The 16,700-nt window shown below is 33.5% G+C and overlaps 1 protein-coding gene across 4 annotated transcripts; it reads left to right on the top strand.

The window, feature by feature from the left end:
* The first annotated feature begins 9,842 nt into the window (after positions 1-9,842).
* Positions 9,843-14,893, top strand: LOC142627323 (uncharacterized). 4 transcript variants are annotated; one of them, XM_075801163.1, is made up of 10 exons: positions 10,057-10,194; positions 10,314-10,410; positions 11,461-11,581; positions 11,669-11,736; positions 11,815-11,874; positions 11,979-12,137; positions 12,521-12,667; positions 13,053-13,267; positions 13,352-13,460; positions 14,518-14,893. In XM_075801163.1, the coding sequence occupies exons 3-10, from the start codon at positions 11,461-11,463 to the stop codon at positions 14,632-14,634; spliced, it is 996 nt and encodes a 331-aa protein (XP_075657278.1). In that variant the 5' UTR covers positions 10,057-10,194; positions 10,314-10,410; the 3' UTR covers positions 14,635-14,893. The 4 variants fall into 4 exon arrangements, with proteins under 4 accessions (XP_075657276.1, XP_075657275.1, XP_075657278.1 ...); XM_075801162.1 differs by having other exon boundaries at positions 10,124-10,212; XM_075801161.1 differs by lacking the exon at positions 10,314-10,410 and having other exon boundaries at positions 9,843-10,194.
* Positions 14,894-16,700: the final 1,807 nt, after the last annotated feature.

Below are 16,700 nucleotides of genomic sequence, written 5' to 3'. Positions count from 1 at the left end.
CTCTCTCTCTCTCTCTCTCAGATCGATGTCTCTCTCTCAAAGATCAGTGCTTCACTTTCTCTTTCTCTCAAATCAATGTCTCTCTTTTTGTGGGTCGCTCTCTCGATGAGTCTTTCTCTTTCTGCCTTGTCCCTCCATGGTGGTGGTGGTTGGTGGTTGTGGAAGTGGTGGTCAGTTGGGTCCAATAGTCGTGGGGTGGGTTATGGACGTGTTGTTGAAAGTCACTCCTATATTCCTAGTCAACCATCTCAACATCTCCACCAAAAAAAAAAAAAGATTTATCACCAAAAAAAAAAACATTGATTTAAAACCTTTTTTTCCCCTATTTTGCTAGTATCATACATTTCAAATTGACTAATCCAGTTTTATATCCTAAAAGAAATTCCCATTTATATTATTTTACGCTACTGCTAAGTTTTATTTTTATTTTTTAATATTTTGAAAATTAAAACAGAGACCACCCACGTAGCTTTGTAAATTTAGCATAACACAAACAAATTTACAATTAATTTGCAAAATTCCTTAAGACCCAGTTCAAGTATTACCAATACAATTAAAAACAAAAATAAGACTAATTTCCCAAAAAAGAAAATCTGATATCATTGAGATTAAAAAATAACTCACCTTACCTAATTTTCACCTCGATTCGTCGATGTCGTCAATATCAAAAGCCAATCATTTGGCTTCGTCCAAGCCTCGATGGCTATTTTTGGGGCTTCAGTCGACTAGTGGTGGCGGTGAGTGCTAATAGAGAGAGACCCAATTTAGGGTTTGAAAGTGAGAATGAGTGGCGGTGGTGGGAAGATCGATCGTTGGGTTTTGAGATCAACGGCGTGAGATTTTAATTTGAGAGTGTGTGAGAGAGAGAGAGTGTGTGTGTTTTTTTTAGAGGGGGACAAATGGATGAGAATTGAAAAGGTTGGGGTCTAAATTGATAGGTTTAGGTGAGGGAAAGGAAAAATAAATTGGACTTTTGGGCAATTAAAAGGTCTATTGTGGCGGTCACCTAAACCGCCTCTATAACTAAAAAATGCCGCAAAAAGACAAATTTTGGCGGTTTGATAATATCGCCGCTATAACTAAATCAAACACCGCTAAAACTTATATATTGTGGTGGTTTTATAAACTGCTGCTGTAGTATGCCGCAAAAAGCTATATTTATTGCGGCAGGTTGATGGAGCGCTGCTATAACTAAGTCTAATGCCGCTAAAACACATATATTGCGGCGGTTTTATATACACCTGTTGTAGTGCGTTGCAAAAGACTAGATCTATTGCGGTGGTCCAATGAAACACCGTAATATATCTCATGTACAGGGGCGGTCTGAAAAAGCCCTGCAATATGTGACATATAGCAACAATTTTTGCAACAGCAACAATTTTTGCAACTGCCACAATAGCTCGTTTTTCTTGTAGTGATTGGCTTATTTCTTGCGTGTACCAATTAAAGATAAGCAACAACCAACCATTCTTATTGGATTGAAGAATCTTTTTTTAGTGAATGATAAATCACTACAAGTGAGGGAGGTACACGATTTAAATAATAGTAACAAGACTAAATATAATTTGATCATTTTGAGCTAAGGGGGGTTTTTATTTCTTTGTCTTCATATACTTGTTATGATGCGGAATCAAGTTAAATGTACCATTAATGAATTTTCAACTATCAAACAAAGATATTTAAGGTCCAAATTTCCCCTCTCTTAACTATCAAATTTTTTTAAAAAAAAAGTAAATTAGATAACACTATGCACTTAAATTCCTAAAGCTAAATTTATACCATAAAATATATCGTCTCAAGGGGAAGGAGAGAATTGACCAAGAAATTGATCATTTCAACTTTTCAAGTTGTTGAGGTGGGAAGGAAACATAAAAATTCAAGAAAACAATAATAAGAGCATTAGCATTGGGATTGTAAAAACCCCCAGTTTGTAAACCCTTAAAAACTATACTTCATCCGAGTTTGTAAACCCAAAAATTTTTTACAGCCTATAAATAGCAAGGTTGCATATAAACTTAAAATTAATATTTTTGATTCTCCCACCTCTCTCTCTCTTTCTCTTATCTAACTATCCCTATTTCTCTCTCTCTCTCTTCAATCACGCATGCCACAGACTCTTTCTCCCTCTCGATTTCCCAATTGCAGAAATGCTACCATACTTCTCTCTCTTCTCCTTTGCTACCGATCTCTCTTGATGGTGGCGGCACGATGGTGGCGTGGTTGTGGCAGTGGTGGCATGAAGTTTGTGGGCTGTGAGTTAGGTGGGTTATGGGTTTTGTGGCATGGGTTTCTGCTGAGTTGTGGGGTGGTCCAATGGTTGTGGGGCGGTGGTGGCATGGCTATGGGTCTTGGTTGGGTGGCCAAACTTTGAATATCAATAGTTCCTCCCACTCTCTCATCCTTTCAGCTCTTAGGTTCCACAAGTGACAAGCCCACAGGGTTGGATCTGTCAAAGGATGTCCAGATCTGTCATTGTGTTGGTTGTATTTGGGTTGGCCGGGATCTGTGTTTGGGTGGCTGGATCAATGGTGGTTTGGTGTTTGGGTGGTTGTGGGTTGGTGTTTTGGTGGCCGGATTGGTGTTTGGGTGGGTTTTTTGTTGTTGTTGTTGGTGGTTGCTGGGGTGCGTGGGGTGGTGGTTGCTGCTGGTTTGCTGGAAAGATAGATACAAACCGGAAAGATAGAGACTAAGGAAGAGAGGAAAGAGAAAGATGAGAGAGGAAAGTGAAATAAATTTATTATTATTATTTTATTAGGTAGTTTATATTAATTTGTTGGGTTGTATTTAAGAATAAAAACTGGGATATAGAGGGTATTGTAAAATAAAAATAAGTTGATATAATAGATATATAACTTTCTAGATGGTAAAATAGAGACTGGGATAGAAACCCGATTGCTAGTTCTCTAATAATTGGCAAATTATGCATTAACTAGAACTAGTATGTAGTCTCGATCATACGTATGGAATGAAATGAAAAAAAAAGAAGAATATTTTTAGAATATTCTTCCCTCCTCTTGTTTGGGAGTTTTAATGGAGGGAATGGATCTTCCATTCATTTATTTAGGAGTTTAAGTGGGTTGTTTAGGAGTTTAAGTGGGAGGGAATGGAATGGTTAGGACAGAATGCTCATTTCTCCATTTTTCCTCAAAACCTTAAATTTTTGTTCCTCCAAAATTAGGAGGAATGGGAGGGGATGGATTTAGGTTTAATGAAATTTTTGTTAAAATTCCTAAAATACCCCCTTTATGTTACAAAGTGAAGCTGCTGTTTCGTGAGACACCATTGAAGCTACACGTTATTCTTCAACTGCTGCAAGTTCTTACAAGGAAGTCTTTCTTGTCTTTTTCTCAAGCTACACGTTTTGATCTGGTATAAGTCTTCCTTTTCTTTGTCTCCTCAAGTCTTATAAATAAAAACTATGGGGTCCACGAATGAAAGAGTGACATATAAATGATATTGGTTGCTATATGGTTAATGTTTTGTGGTCCACTTTAATAATGTTTTGTCATTATATGATAGTTATTTGAGCATGCTTCATGGCTGTTTGAAAAAAAAAGATGGTTTGCTTGCATCTTTCTTTGTTGTGTAGCAAAATATAGTATATCATCTGGTGAACTATAAACGTGGTGTTTTTGATCTGATACAAGGAATAGGACATGGCAGTATATCATTTGGTGAACCATAAACGTAATATATCATTTGCTTACAATATAATGTTTTTTTTAAAATGAAAAGTAGGATATTATTGTTTTTTATCTGATATAAGGAATAGGACATGAGAGTCTATATGCTATTAAATTCTGAAAATAAGATTTTGAACCATGAAATTGGCATAATGGACAGATTTTGAAATGGAAAAATAAAATCTTATTTTTGTGAGTGCTACTTGAATGGTGACCTTGGCTTTGTTTCATTTAAAATGAATATATTTAAAATATATTCATTTCAATGTATTCAAGTCTTATACTGTTTCTTGTTCATATATTTAATTATATGTTAAAATATAAAAAAAAATATTTAATTTACATTTTAAAAGCTATCAAAAACATATTGTGAAGTGTCCAAATTTTATAATAAATAGAACACGTGCCTGTAACTTCTTTGACTAGGACTCCGAATAATAACATAACTATTTTTTTTTATTTAGATGGATTTGAATGATGAGGGACTTAAGACCATAATTTTTTCGGAATATATGCGGAAACTAACCTTGGTTCATGGTTCATGTCGTTATTTGTGTTACATTATTCATCGAATGCAACGTTTGAAAAGACGTGTTCCCTACATTCCTACACAATCAGCCCTAGAAAGACAATTAGTTCGTGATGAAATAATGCATCGACTTAGATCTAGTGAAAAATGTTCTAATGTAATACGCATGGGTCCACAAGCTTTTCAAGGTTTGTGTGACATTTTGCAAAGAGACGGTGATCTTCAAGACACACAACGTGCCACAGTTGAAGAGCAAGTTGCCAAGTTTCTTCACACTCTATCACATAATGTGAAGATCCGTACAATGTCCTTTTTTTGTTGTTCCGATGAGACCATTAGTCACCATTTTCATAATGTATTAAGATCAATAATTATGTTAGAGGATCAATTCCTTCGACAACCTGATGGAACCCAAGTGCCAGTTGAATAATTACAGAGTAGTAGGTTCTATCCATATTTTAAGGTAAATATATCACGTATATATTATATATTTGATAGTAGTTTAGTATAAGTATATTTTAAGGTAAATGTCTTTGAGAGATATTTTTAATTTCAAGATTGTGTTGGGGCACTTGATGGAGCACATATTCGTGTCAAAGTATTGTAAGTGCACAATTGCACCTGGACCCAAGAACAGATATGGGCTCAGGCCCAATGAGCCTTAAACAATAAAAATTTGTAGAGAGTGGGCTTGAAACCCAGGTTAGAAGTGAGTGAAGATTAAATGACAAACTAAAGATTGGCGGTATTTGGAAACAGCAAGGAGTAACGTAAATAGGTCTCCTCGGACGTAAGCCGAGAGCTGTTCTTATATTATCTCTCTCTCTTTGTCTTTTTTCTTGTTAGGTTACAAAAAGTTCCTCCTCTTTCTGTTCTAGGTCCTCCCTTAAATACTCTTTTTTTTATAATACTTTCTACACGTGCTGCCCCAACTCCTCCCTTAGCCTAGATATTTTTTTTCTTAGTGCCTTTGAACAGTAACTAGAAGTTTCCCTTTCACTGTTCAAGTGTCACCTCCCCATTAATGCGGCCAGGGTGGTAGGTGCAGGGTCTTTAATGTGGAGGTAGCAGCCTTTATCTTTGACATTTCTTCAACACCGGTGCTTCTGGGGCATTCTAGGGTTTCCCCCTTTTAACCATTGGTCTTAACTGTGCCATCCCCTAACCTTTACTATGAAATCCCGAGTTCTTCGGTGCTCACCCGAGGGTAAGCTCACCCTCGGCTGGGTCCTCGGATCCTCGGCGCATGGGCCGACCCATAGTATTAACAACTTCTAAACCCAGGGTCAGGTCGGCCCTCCTTAACACGGCCCAAAAGGCCCATGTTCCTATCAGGATCTTTTTACCCCCCCACAAGTATCTAATGAGGATGCACCAAGATATCGGGGTAGGAAAGGTTGCCCAACACAAAATGTCTTGGCAGCATGCTCATTTGATTCGAAATTCACATACGTATTACCGGGTTGGGAAGAAACTGCTTCAGATTCGAGAATAATAAAGAGTGCTTTAACAAGAAACGATAATTTCAAAATCCCACAAGGTAAATTGAATTCAAATACGTATTAGGATGTATTCTTTATAATTAAAAAATTTATAGTATATAATTAACAATTGTTATTGTTTAATAGGTAAATATTATCTTGTTGATGCGGGATACATGAATAGAAGTCGTCTGATTGCACCTTATTGGGGAGTGCGTTATCATTTAAAAGAGTACTCTATTCGTCTCCCTGAAAATGCTAAAGAATTGTTTAATTTGCGACATGTGTCATTGCGCAATGCTATTGAAAGAGCATTCAGTGTACTTAAAAAGAGATTTCCTATCATAGCAAGTACTACAGAGCCTAGTTATTGTGTTGACACACAAAATGAAATCATTTTAGCATGCTGCATACTTCATAATTATTTAATGGGTGTTGATCCTGATGAAAGTCTTATTGCTGAAGTTGATGAAGAGGCTTTACATTCTCATTATGAACGTGCGGCCCCTACTTCAAGAGAAGATGATGAGGATGCTAGGCAAGGAGATATTATAAAAGATTCTATAGCATTAGCCATGTGGCAAAACTATGTCCAAATGTGATAGTTTTTGTGCTTATTGTTGTCATGTCATTTAAGACTATGTTATGTTTCAATTATTTAGACCTAAATGTTATGCAAATTTCTCTTTTCATTTTGATATTGCTCTCTATCTTTTGATAATTAATATTAATATTTACACAATATTTTATGCGTTTTTTGTCCTATTAATAATAGCATGGGTAAGATATCAAAGAAGAATGGTGGAGATCCAAGCAAAGAAGTACAATAGAGTAGTGTTATGAATGATGCTTTAGTGGATGCTTTTTTACATTAGGTGATCATAGGTGGTAGAGTTAATGGAACTTTTACCTCTTAAGGCATATGATGACATAGTAAAATAGTTGGTTGAAAAATTTAACATGGAGATTACCAAGGATAATGTGAAAAATCGACAAAAGACACTGAAAAAGAATTTCCATGAATGCTATGAAATATTTAAAGATGGATTGAGTGGTTTTGGATGGAATGATTCTTTAAATATATGGACAGCTGAACCAGAAGTTTAGGAGCCACTCATAGCGGTAAATTACCATTTTTTGTGAGTTTAATTTTGTATTACATAATTATAGCTGTTGTTTAACCATTTTTCTTGGTTTGTAACAGTCTAGACCTGCAACCAAGAAGTGGATGACAACACTTATGCCTAACTACTCTAAGATGGCACAACTTTGGGCTAAAGATAGAGCAACAGGTGATCATGCTGAAATTGCAAAGGAGAAACATGCTATATATGCTACATCGACCACTATTGATGAGATTGATAATTTGATATCTCAAAATGAAGTTTCTTTGGAGAACTTTAAAGTGAAAGATGATCAGAGGTCACCAGAAATTAATGTTGCACGTTCTCGAGTGTCATCACAAGATGCAATGTCTTCTAAAAGCAAGAAAACGCGACTGGCAGAAGATGATGAACTCGGGAATGTAATTTCCCAGTCATTTGATAATGTATCAAAGGCAATTAATAGGGCAACTGAGGTTATGGCAAAGTGTTTTTCAAAGTCATATGGAGCAGAAGTTCACACAGCTTTGGGCAAATTGAACTTAGATCCAATATCAAAGATTGAGGCCTACATATTTTTGATGGAAAATCCAACATATAAGGAGATGTTCTTTGGTTGCCCAGATCATGAGCGCAAATGTGTCCTATTGACACTGATATCTAGGCCTAAAAATTAAAAAAGTGTGGGATTTTTTGGCCAATCTTAGTTTTGGAATGGATTATGTTATTTTGTTTTGTTTTGGCAAGATTCATTACATGAGTTTTTTTTTTAAAGATATTTGTTTGCATTTTTAGACGTTATTTATTTTGTTGAGAATAAATACGTGATGCAGGAATTGTTTTATAACATAGAAATATACATAACTTGTTTTTTAGTTACAATAAAATTTTATTTTTCCTTAAACTATAATTATTTTTGTTTTATATCAGGAAATTGATATGTTAATAGGATGTTGCTCAATATAAGTTTTCATTGATTATTTTTTATGTTCTTTAAAATGAGGGGTATAATAGTAATGTTATTATAAAATAATTACATTCCTTTCAATGTCACTTCCAAACAATGTTACTTAGATTCCATTCCTTTACTTTATAACATCCAAACAAGATTTTTTAATTCCATTCCATTCTATTCCATTCCATTCCTTTCCCTACTAAATACATTCTATTCCATTCCATTCCATTTCTTTCCTTTAATGATCATTTCATTCCATTCCATTCCATTTTTTTATAAACTCTCAAACGGATCCTTAAAGGCAATCACAATTATACATTTTTTTAAGAAGAGATTTAAATTATACATAGTATTAGCTTACACTTTTTTTTAAACTATATATTTCTAAAATATGTAATAGTTTCTTATTTAGACCCTTTGGTTCCTAATTATTCATTTGCCACAAAAATTAAAAAAATAAATAGACACGTGGAGGAAAATTAGATTCTAATCGAAATCCAATTTAGAATTTAATTGGATTTGGACTCTTTAATTTTTACACTTGGATTTGGACTCTTTAATTTTTACACTCAATAATTTACTTAACACAAAATTAAAAATTAAATAGAACACGTGATGCAAAATTGATATATATTAATTCCTATTAACAGTGGTTCTAAGAAAACAAATTAAATAATATTACATGTTCAATTATGAGTTAAAATGTGCAATTATGCACAAATTTGTAGCAGTTTTATATAATTTTCTTGATATTTGTACCCTCACTGCACTCATTAACAATGTCATTAAAATTAAGTAAACCCCTAAGTGAAAGTAAGCTATATATCTACCTAAAATTAACAAAAATGCATTAAAAAGTATAGAAAGATATAATGCTGCAAAGTTTGAAGTTTCAGTAAAATACATGTCATTTATTTTTATTTAAAAATAAATAAATAACTCTTGAGTGGAAGTAAGGGTTAACTGTGCAATTATTCTAAAGTCTAGATTATGGTGGAGTTTGGATAGGCGTTTCTGCGTCTGCGTTTTGTGTTTTTTTTTTTTTTTTTTTTTTTTTTTCCTCCAGCCGCAAGTGTTGACCCAATTTTCTGTGAACAGTGCATTCGTGCACTGTTTATGGACCCACAAATTTCACTTTTCAGCAACTTTTTCATTAAAAATGGGTCCCGCGGTACTATTCACACATTTTAAAATTATTTTGCTACAGTGTTTTCAGTTTTCAGTTTTCAGTTTTCAGCAATAAGTTCTATCCAAACGGACCCTATATAGCTGAAAGTTGGCTACAATGGCTTTAAGTCTTTAACAATGATTGCTTGAATTGAAATTTTCTCCCAAAAAAAAAAATTGCTTGAATTGAAATGAAGTGGAGTCAATTGAAAACTGGAAAGAAATTTACATAGGAATTTATTTGCCAATTGCCAGCTTGCAGCAATAAGCAGCATAATCTCTCCGTGTCTTTCTGAAAGCTTTTCATCATCGCAATCAAGAAAATTCATTTTGGGCTCTTTACAAAATCTAAGATTATCCTACGCGCCTCTCAAAAAAAGAAAGAAAGATTATCCTACGAGGGGCTACGGCCCTTTTGTACAACTAGGTCGGTGGCTAACCAACGGACACAATTTGTGTAGGGGGTGAGTGTAATGATGTTTCTTTGTCTTGTATGCCAGGCTAGTTTGTGTAGCACTGCGTTGCATCAGGAGCCTATCTTACTCTTTGAACATTTAATTAATAAAATTTGACCTTTTCAATAAAATAAAAAATTTGAGATAAGATATATAGAAAAAAAAATAATTAAATAAGGTAATTTCCTAAATTAAGAATTAAGATTAAATAAATATGGTACATATAAAAAATAAATAAAAATAAATTTATGTGCCATATATATTTTAACAAAATATTATAACTTTTTAAATTAAATTCTCATGTAAAATAATTCTAAAAAATTTCTCATGTAAATTAAGATAATCAAAGAATTACTTGATAAATAAAATAAGAATTAAGAATAAATATCAAAAAGTATTATTTAAAAAATAGGCACTAAAAGATTGACTAAATAATTTTTAAGACCTCACAATATTCATTCCTAGTACGGAAGTTCATTCATACCTCATCTTTAGAGCCACTCTCATAGGATTCTTTCACGTGGTATTTGTCTCATAGGGTATTTGAATGTTTGTGTTATTCACTTATGCATGTAGGAAGACTTCTTGTTATAGCATCCCTCTTTCTTTTATTTATAGCAACCTTCTTGCTATAAATACCCCAAATTCTAACCTGCCCGACGGACCGACACTGCAATAACCAACAGCCATTTATGGATTCAAATCAACCGAGAGCCGAAACTCCACAGCCTCCTCAAGGCGGCCGCGGCCGCGGTGGCGGTGGAAGTGGTTTCTCAGCTATTCTCACAGTTTTCTTATCCTTTATCGCCATCTTCGTCATGGTATTATCAAACTATATGGTATTATCATATATTCTTCTAAGCTAAGAAACACATTTACTTCAAGATCTTTTCTTTGGATATATGTATCATCTATCTCACTGTGTGTGGTTCTTGTATAGTTGTAGGTGGGATTCACATGTTATGAGAGTGAACATGCATATATTCAGATACATGTCAAAACTATGACTAGTCAGGAGGAGGAAAAAATACAATTTGGTAATAAAAAAAAGTCTTTTGATATATTTTAGATATGTTTTTCAAGATTTTGATGGTTGTTATTTAGTCTGAAAACTAGAAGTAAACATAACTATTCAAGAATTGTTGTGTACCATGTTATGTCAGTGGCCATGCTTCTTAGATTAATTTCCATCTTAGTTATAATCATAGTTAAAGGGAAGCGAAGAATTGTGTGATGGTAGAATATCTATTAGGTTATTAATAGAACAGGGGAAAATGACTTCATACAGAATAGAACAGAGGAAAATAATTCATGTGGTTGATTACTTTATAAGGAGAAAAAGGGATGTGGTTGATTACGAATGGTGGAGCATAAAATAGAACATAGTAAGAGTAAGACAGGCTGTGGTTCTAAAGCTCATAGTCATTTAATTATTAAGATCTTTTAAAAAAAATTAAAAGGAATTTACATTGTGGCACTGAGTATGCCCTTGGGGTTGCAGGGTTATCTCTAAATTACTCTATTTGTAATTGTGTTGCCTGAATGCTTTTAGGGATGTTTGGCATATTACAAAGCTTGTTTAGTTTGATACATGCTGAACTGAAAATGAGACTATTAATCCAGTTTGTCTAGAATCAAAACCAGTTTTAGTTGATATGCAGCTTGTGAAAATGTCAAATTTGTATGCATGTGAAAACACCAAAATTTAAAAATTTAATTTGGAGGGCATGATTTTTAAAGAATCACTTTGAAGATATGAGAATGTATTTAGTTCCCACTTTGAATAAGTTTTTTGAACAACAGAGTAACCAAACTATTATAACTAGTTATGTTGTTCTTGGCTGCCTGTCCTGGTTTTGTGATTTGCAACATTCCTTTACTTATTGGTAATTGCTGCTGCCAGGGGGGCATACCTGAAAAAAGAAAACAGCGGATTAGTGTTTCTTTTTGAGTGACTATATAATTTGATTACTAAATGGTAGTTTGTTTAAAATTCTAGAGTTGTTCTGAATCTCAGCCACTGGAATTAGTGTCTATATCATTTTATTTGAGTTTGAAAATTTCTGACATGAATGTAAATTTTACAGATGATGAATCAATCACCATCAACTATTAGGAATGGTTTGTCCATTCTGCACCAAGTCCCAGAAGGCCATGTTGGGGTTTACTGGAGAGGAGGTGCCCTTCAAAAGACGATTACAGATCCAGGTTTGAATATGGTCCTTTCTTTATGATTTTCATTTAGTAGTTGCTTTCCTAGAACTTATGAAATTTCTGCTTGTACTTCATTTTCAGGTTTTCATTTGAAGCTACCTTTTATAACCCATTATGAGCCTGTTCAAGTAACCCTTCAGACAGATCAGGTAAAATTCAATGTTAAGAAAATTGAGAGATTTCATCTTGTCAGTCTAACCAAATCTTTCCTGTGAGTAAAATTGCAGGTGAGGGATATTCCTTGTGGTACAAAAGGAGGTGTCATGATCAACTTTGAGAAGATAGAGGTACAGCTACTAGCAGATGTTGCTCTTTATCAACATTATGGTTTACAAGTGGTCTAAAGTTTGAAATGCTCAGCTTATATGCACTGATTATAATGCCTTTTCAGGTTGTTCACCGGCTTCACAAGGACCATGTGCATGACACTCTGCTGAACTATGGGGTGCAGTATGACAATACGTGGATATATGACAAAATTCATCATGAGATCAATCAGTTCTGCAGCTCTCACTCTCTTCAGCAAGTCTACATTGATGTTTTTGATCAAGTATGGATGCTAAAGAAAACATACCCTTTAAAGCCATAAAAGAAAATATTTTGGGAGCTTCCAATTTAGCTTTACAGTATACGAAGTCTAACAAGTTCTGATAAAAGTAGTGTACTTTTCTTCTTCTGCTTTAGTTGTTTAATCTGGTAGATTGTTTAACATATTGAAATCTTTAACTTAAATTTGAACAATCTTAACTTAGTAGTGCTGTGTTGATTTCCAAGGATTATTTCTCTTCGGGAATCTATGTTGGCCAGCATTATTAAGGAGTTCCTTAATATAGTTGTGTACCATTATGGTACCATGAGCTAGTGTAGTGGTTATCAAATCCTTTTCTATCTATTTATTTCATGCTATATTGACAAAGCATGTAACTCTCACAGATTGACGAAAAGATGAAAGATTCTCTCCAGGGTGACTGCACACGATATGCTCCAGGTATTGAAATCATGAGTGTTCGTGTTACAAAGCCAACCATCCCAGAAAGCATAAGACGCAATTTTGAACAGATGGAAGAGGAACGCACTAAGGTTCAGTTTCTTTTTACTGAATATGAGAGGTCCTTTTACTTTCTTTTGTTTTCCTCTGTTAGTTAAGCAAAGCAAATAGACACGCAGACCCACCCACAATATGATTCTTAATTTGCAGATTCTTTACAAATTAAATGTGATTTTAATATATGTTTATTATTCGAAATTATGGCCTGAACATTGAGTTTACCCTTTAAACCAGTTAGCCTTGGTCCTATGAGCATTCAATATTACAAGCTTTTTTTTTTGTTGCTTATATCCATACTTTGTACATGCATGTGTGTGCACCCACACCCAGTCAATGAAAAACATATTGGATTATAGTAAGCCTTTGAAGTTAATAGAGTGCATCATTCTATGTTTTATGTTGATGTTACTTTGTTAGGTCTTAATTGCTATTGAGAAACAGAGAGTGGTTGAGAAAGAGGCAGAGACAAGTAAGAAATTGGCTATTAGTGAAGCTGAGAAGATTGCAAATGTGAGTAAGATCCTCATGGAACAGAAGTTGATGGAAAAGGATAGTGCCAGGAAGCAGCAAGAAATTGAGAACCAGATATACATGGCTCGGGAAAAGAGTTTGGCTGATGCATATTTCTACCGGTAAAAGCTTGATTCACTTTTCAGGTTTAAAAGATATGAATATGGTATTATAGAAATGACTAATAGCTCTCTCTGCATTTCTAGTGTACTGAAGGAAGCTGAAGTAAACAAGTTGAAGCTAACACCGCAATTTCTTGAGCTTAAATTCATCGAGGCCATAGCTGATAATACAAAAAATTTCCTTGGGGAAAAGGTCTTTCCCTCTCTCTTGTGTTAATGTTTGTGTGTGTGTTGGCGTGGGGTGTTGTGTGTGCTGGCTTTGCTTAATAGTTCCCATGGGACCCAGTTTTGAAGTTATTTTTGCTGAAAAAAGTATTTGTGGGTCCCGTGAACAATGCACAGGACCCACTAAAAAAGCTGAACGCTGAAAACTGAAAGGTTTCAGCAACATCCAAACGTGCCCCTAATATGTTTTTGGATCAAAGGCTGCTTGGGGACTTCCCACAACAGTTTTCTAGGAATGTGTTTGATGTGGAGAAATCAACAGCTTAATTTTTTTTATCCTGCATTTCTTTTTTTGATTTGTCGTCTCTATCAACATATTGTAATACCTAGGTGATATAGCATTATTACAAGCATGTTAGCAAGTAGGGAAAGTAAATGTTTATTATTATTATTATTGTTATTATTATTATTATTATTATTATTATTATTATTAATCGAAACTTTTAAAACTCTCACAATTTTTCACATCATTGCTATTTTCTTTTTCTTTTTATTTTAGATTCTTTTTATATTAGGTTTTATATCTTATATATTTATTATTTCTCTTTAATGTGTAATTATCTTATCAAGTGTTACAATAGTTTAGTTTAAGTCTAACTCTATTAGATATATGTTTCAAGAGCTTGAAATTCTACTTCAACTAAAATTCTATAACAAAAATTTCAACAAATTTACACCTCATTAATATTTTTTTTAAAGTTTTATTTTTAAAAAACCTTTAGGGTTTCTTCCTTTCTTGCATAAGAACCCTGTACGGCACTAACACAAACATAAACCCTGATTTTTTTTTTCTTTCTCACATACAAACCTCCCTTTACAGTACTAACACAAACATTAAACCTCATTAGTATCTTTGCACTCAACTTGAAGGTTGATTTTCCACTCCCTTTTTGTTTCTTGGAATTATTTGTTTAGCATTTCTTGGAATTGATATATAGATTGTTTTTCTTTTCTTTTCTTTTTTGATGAGACTTGCATATGCAAGAGTGTTCCTATATAGGGTTTTTTTTTTTTTTGGTTTTTAGATTGGCGGCAATCAACAAAGAAAGAGAGAGCAAACTAAGTTAAAGAGCAGCATTGTGACTCCTCATATTCATCCGTTGAGAACGTTTTATCTAGCAAAGCCTAAACATCAAATGTAGTACGTTTTCAATATCTTTTTATTATCCTCTCCTTATATCAATTTCAAATTCTAATCATGTTTTGACAAATCAAGGAGGTGATACTACATTCTAATATTGTCACCATATTTATAATCAACTTATTGGTGTTTGCTTTTATGAATAATCATTGAATCAGTTATTATTCGTACTATATTGGATGTTTTAAACTAATACTAATTATTTCTACTAGACATTTTTTTAAATTGTATATTTTTAGAATGACTGAATCATCTTGATTGTCTTTTGTTTTGATATTTGGGTCTTTTTATTTCTTTTCAATTTATATTTTTATTGGTCCTAACATCTAATTGAAATGTTTGATTTAGCCAATGGCCATAACAAACTCCAACTAATTCTTTGTTAGTTTAAAAGTTTCATCTAATTAGTGGCTAATCGGCAAAAAATGAGAAAAACATTGTAAGGAGGTACAAAAACAGCACAAGACTACAAGAGAGCTTGGTGAGCTTCAACTTCTAGAGTTTCTATCTCTCTGTCGAGGTAAATTGGTGTTATTTAGGAATGAAATATCATTTGAGTTATTGAGAGACTAATAATTTTATTTTTCACTTTGACATCGAAATCAATATAATTTTACACATTTATGTTAAATAATACCATGCATTGTACGAGTTAACGACTAGTTATTATTATTTATTGAAAAGGAATGTAAATGTTGGTTGAGGCTTTCAGAGTGTGTTTCATTTAAACAAAATTTTTGGGAAGTCGCCAATTTTTTGGCTCTGTTAGGTGTTTCATGCAATAAATAACATACAACAACAACAAGGTCTTAATCCCAAAATTCTAGAGTTGGCTATGAATCCTCAACAAATTAATTAGTTAGGGTTGGCCACTTGTATTCTTTTCCTCTATTCTACTCTATCAAAAGTCATACTCTTTGCAACTTTTGGGCTTGACATGTCTTTTTTATTTATTTTTTAATACTTTTACTAATGAATTTTGGTCTTCCTCTCTATATATATATTTTTGATTCCCTCAACTTGGATTAACTCTCTTTTTTACCAGGGCATTAGTCACGCTTCTTTGAACATGACCAAACAATCTTAAGCAACTATCCTTGTAGATTAAAGCTTGAAACATTTTATAAGTTGGCGCACAATCTTTTACTTCTAGATTCAATTAACAATAACTTTGGTAAAACTGTCAATATGAATGTTATTCACATCTATTATGGGTAGAGTTTGGATTTACAATAGATTGCCTGTTTGATTTTAATATACTTGTGGAAGAGAGAATTTGGTAAAGAGTACACAATTTGTTTTACAATGAACATCATGACTTTTTAGTTGCTTTTAAGGGTGTGTAAAACTGTGTATAACAATTTGTTTGCAGCAAGTTTAATCATTTGGTAAATTTGCACCTTAAGACAAAAGGAGAGCTGTTGAATTTTGGTTCGATTTTGATATAACACGCTGCAATATTATATTCTTGACATTGCTAGATGACTACGCATGGAAAACAGTCCAATGAAATGATGGAATGTTTATTTTTAGTTACAACTAAAATGATCCTACTCCAGCATACTACCCTCACATGTAGTAGAATTATGGCAAATATTTTATGCTGGAATATTTATATAAAGTCGTTGCTACTCTGGCATTTGATTGAGTTGTACTCTACACCCTCATGACTCGATATAAAAATATGAAACATACTTAAAAAGTAGTATGAATGTGTATATGGGGATTTCCTAATGTCATCATATGATCTAATAAATTCACATCTGATATATCTAATAATTTCATTAGTTTATTCTTGGAGAATTTTTATTATAATTTTTTACTTCTCAAAAGAAGAAAGAAGAAGAAAATAGTGGTGTATATGGGGATGTAAATAGAGACAGCAAATGGAACCACAAAAAGAGATGGCCTCACTTAATTGAACAAGTTCCCCTTTGCCTATTTGGCTATTACTGCAAAAGAAAGAAAAACCCCTTCGCAGTATAACTTAGGTTGGACTCTGGGCTGGGCTAGCCAAGGGTACTCTGGTGATTAAGTCAATGACAACAGATTTTCCTTTGTTGGGTA

Source organism: Castanea sativa, chromosome 3 (genome assembly GCF_040712315.1).
Source record: "Castanea sativa cultivar Marrone di Chiusa Pesio chromosome 3, ASM4071231v1".
NCBI classification, from domain to species: domain Eukaryota; kingdom Viridiplantae; phylum Streptophyta; class Magnoliopsida; order Fagales; family Fagaceae; genus Castanea; species Castanea sativa.
This window is presented reverse-complemented; position numbering and strand designations above follow the sequence as displayed.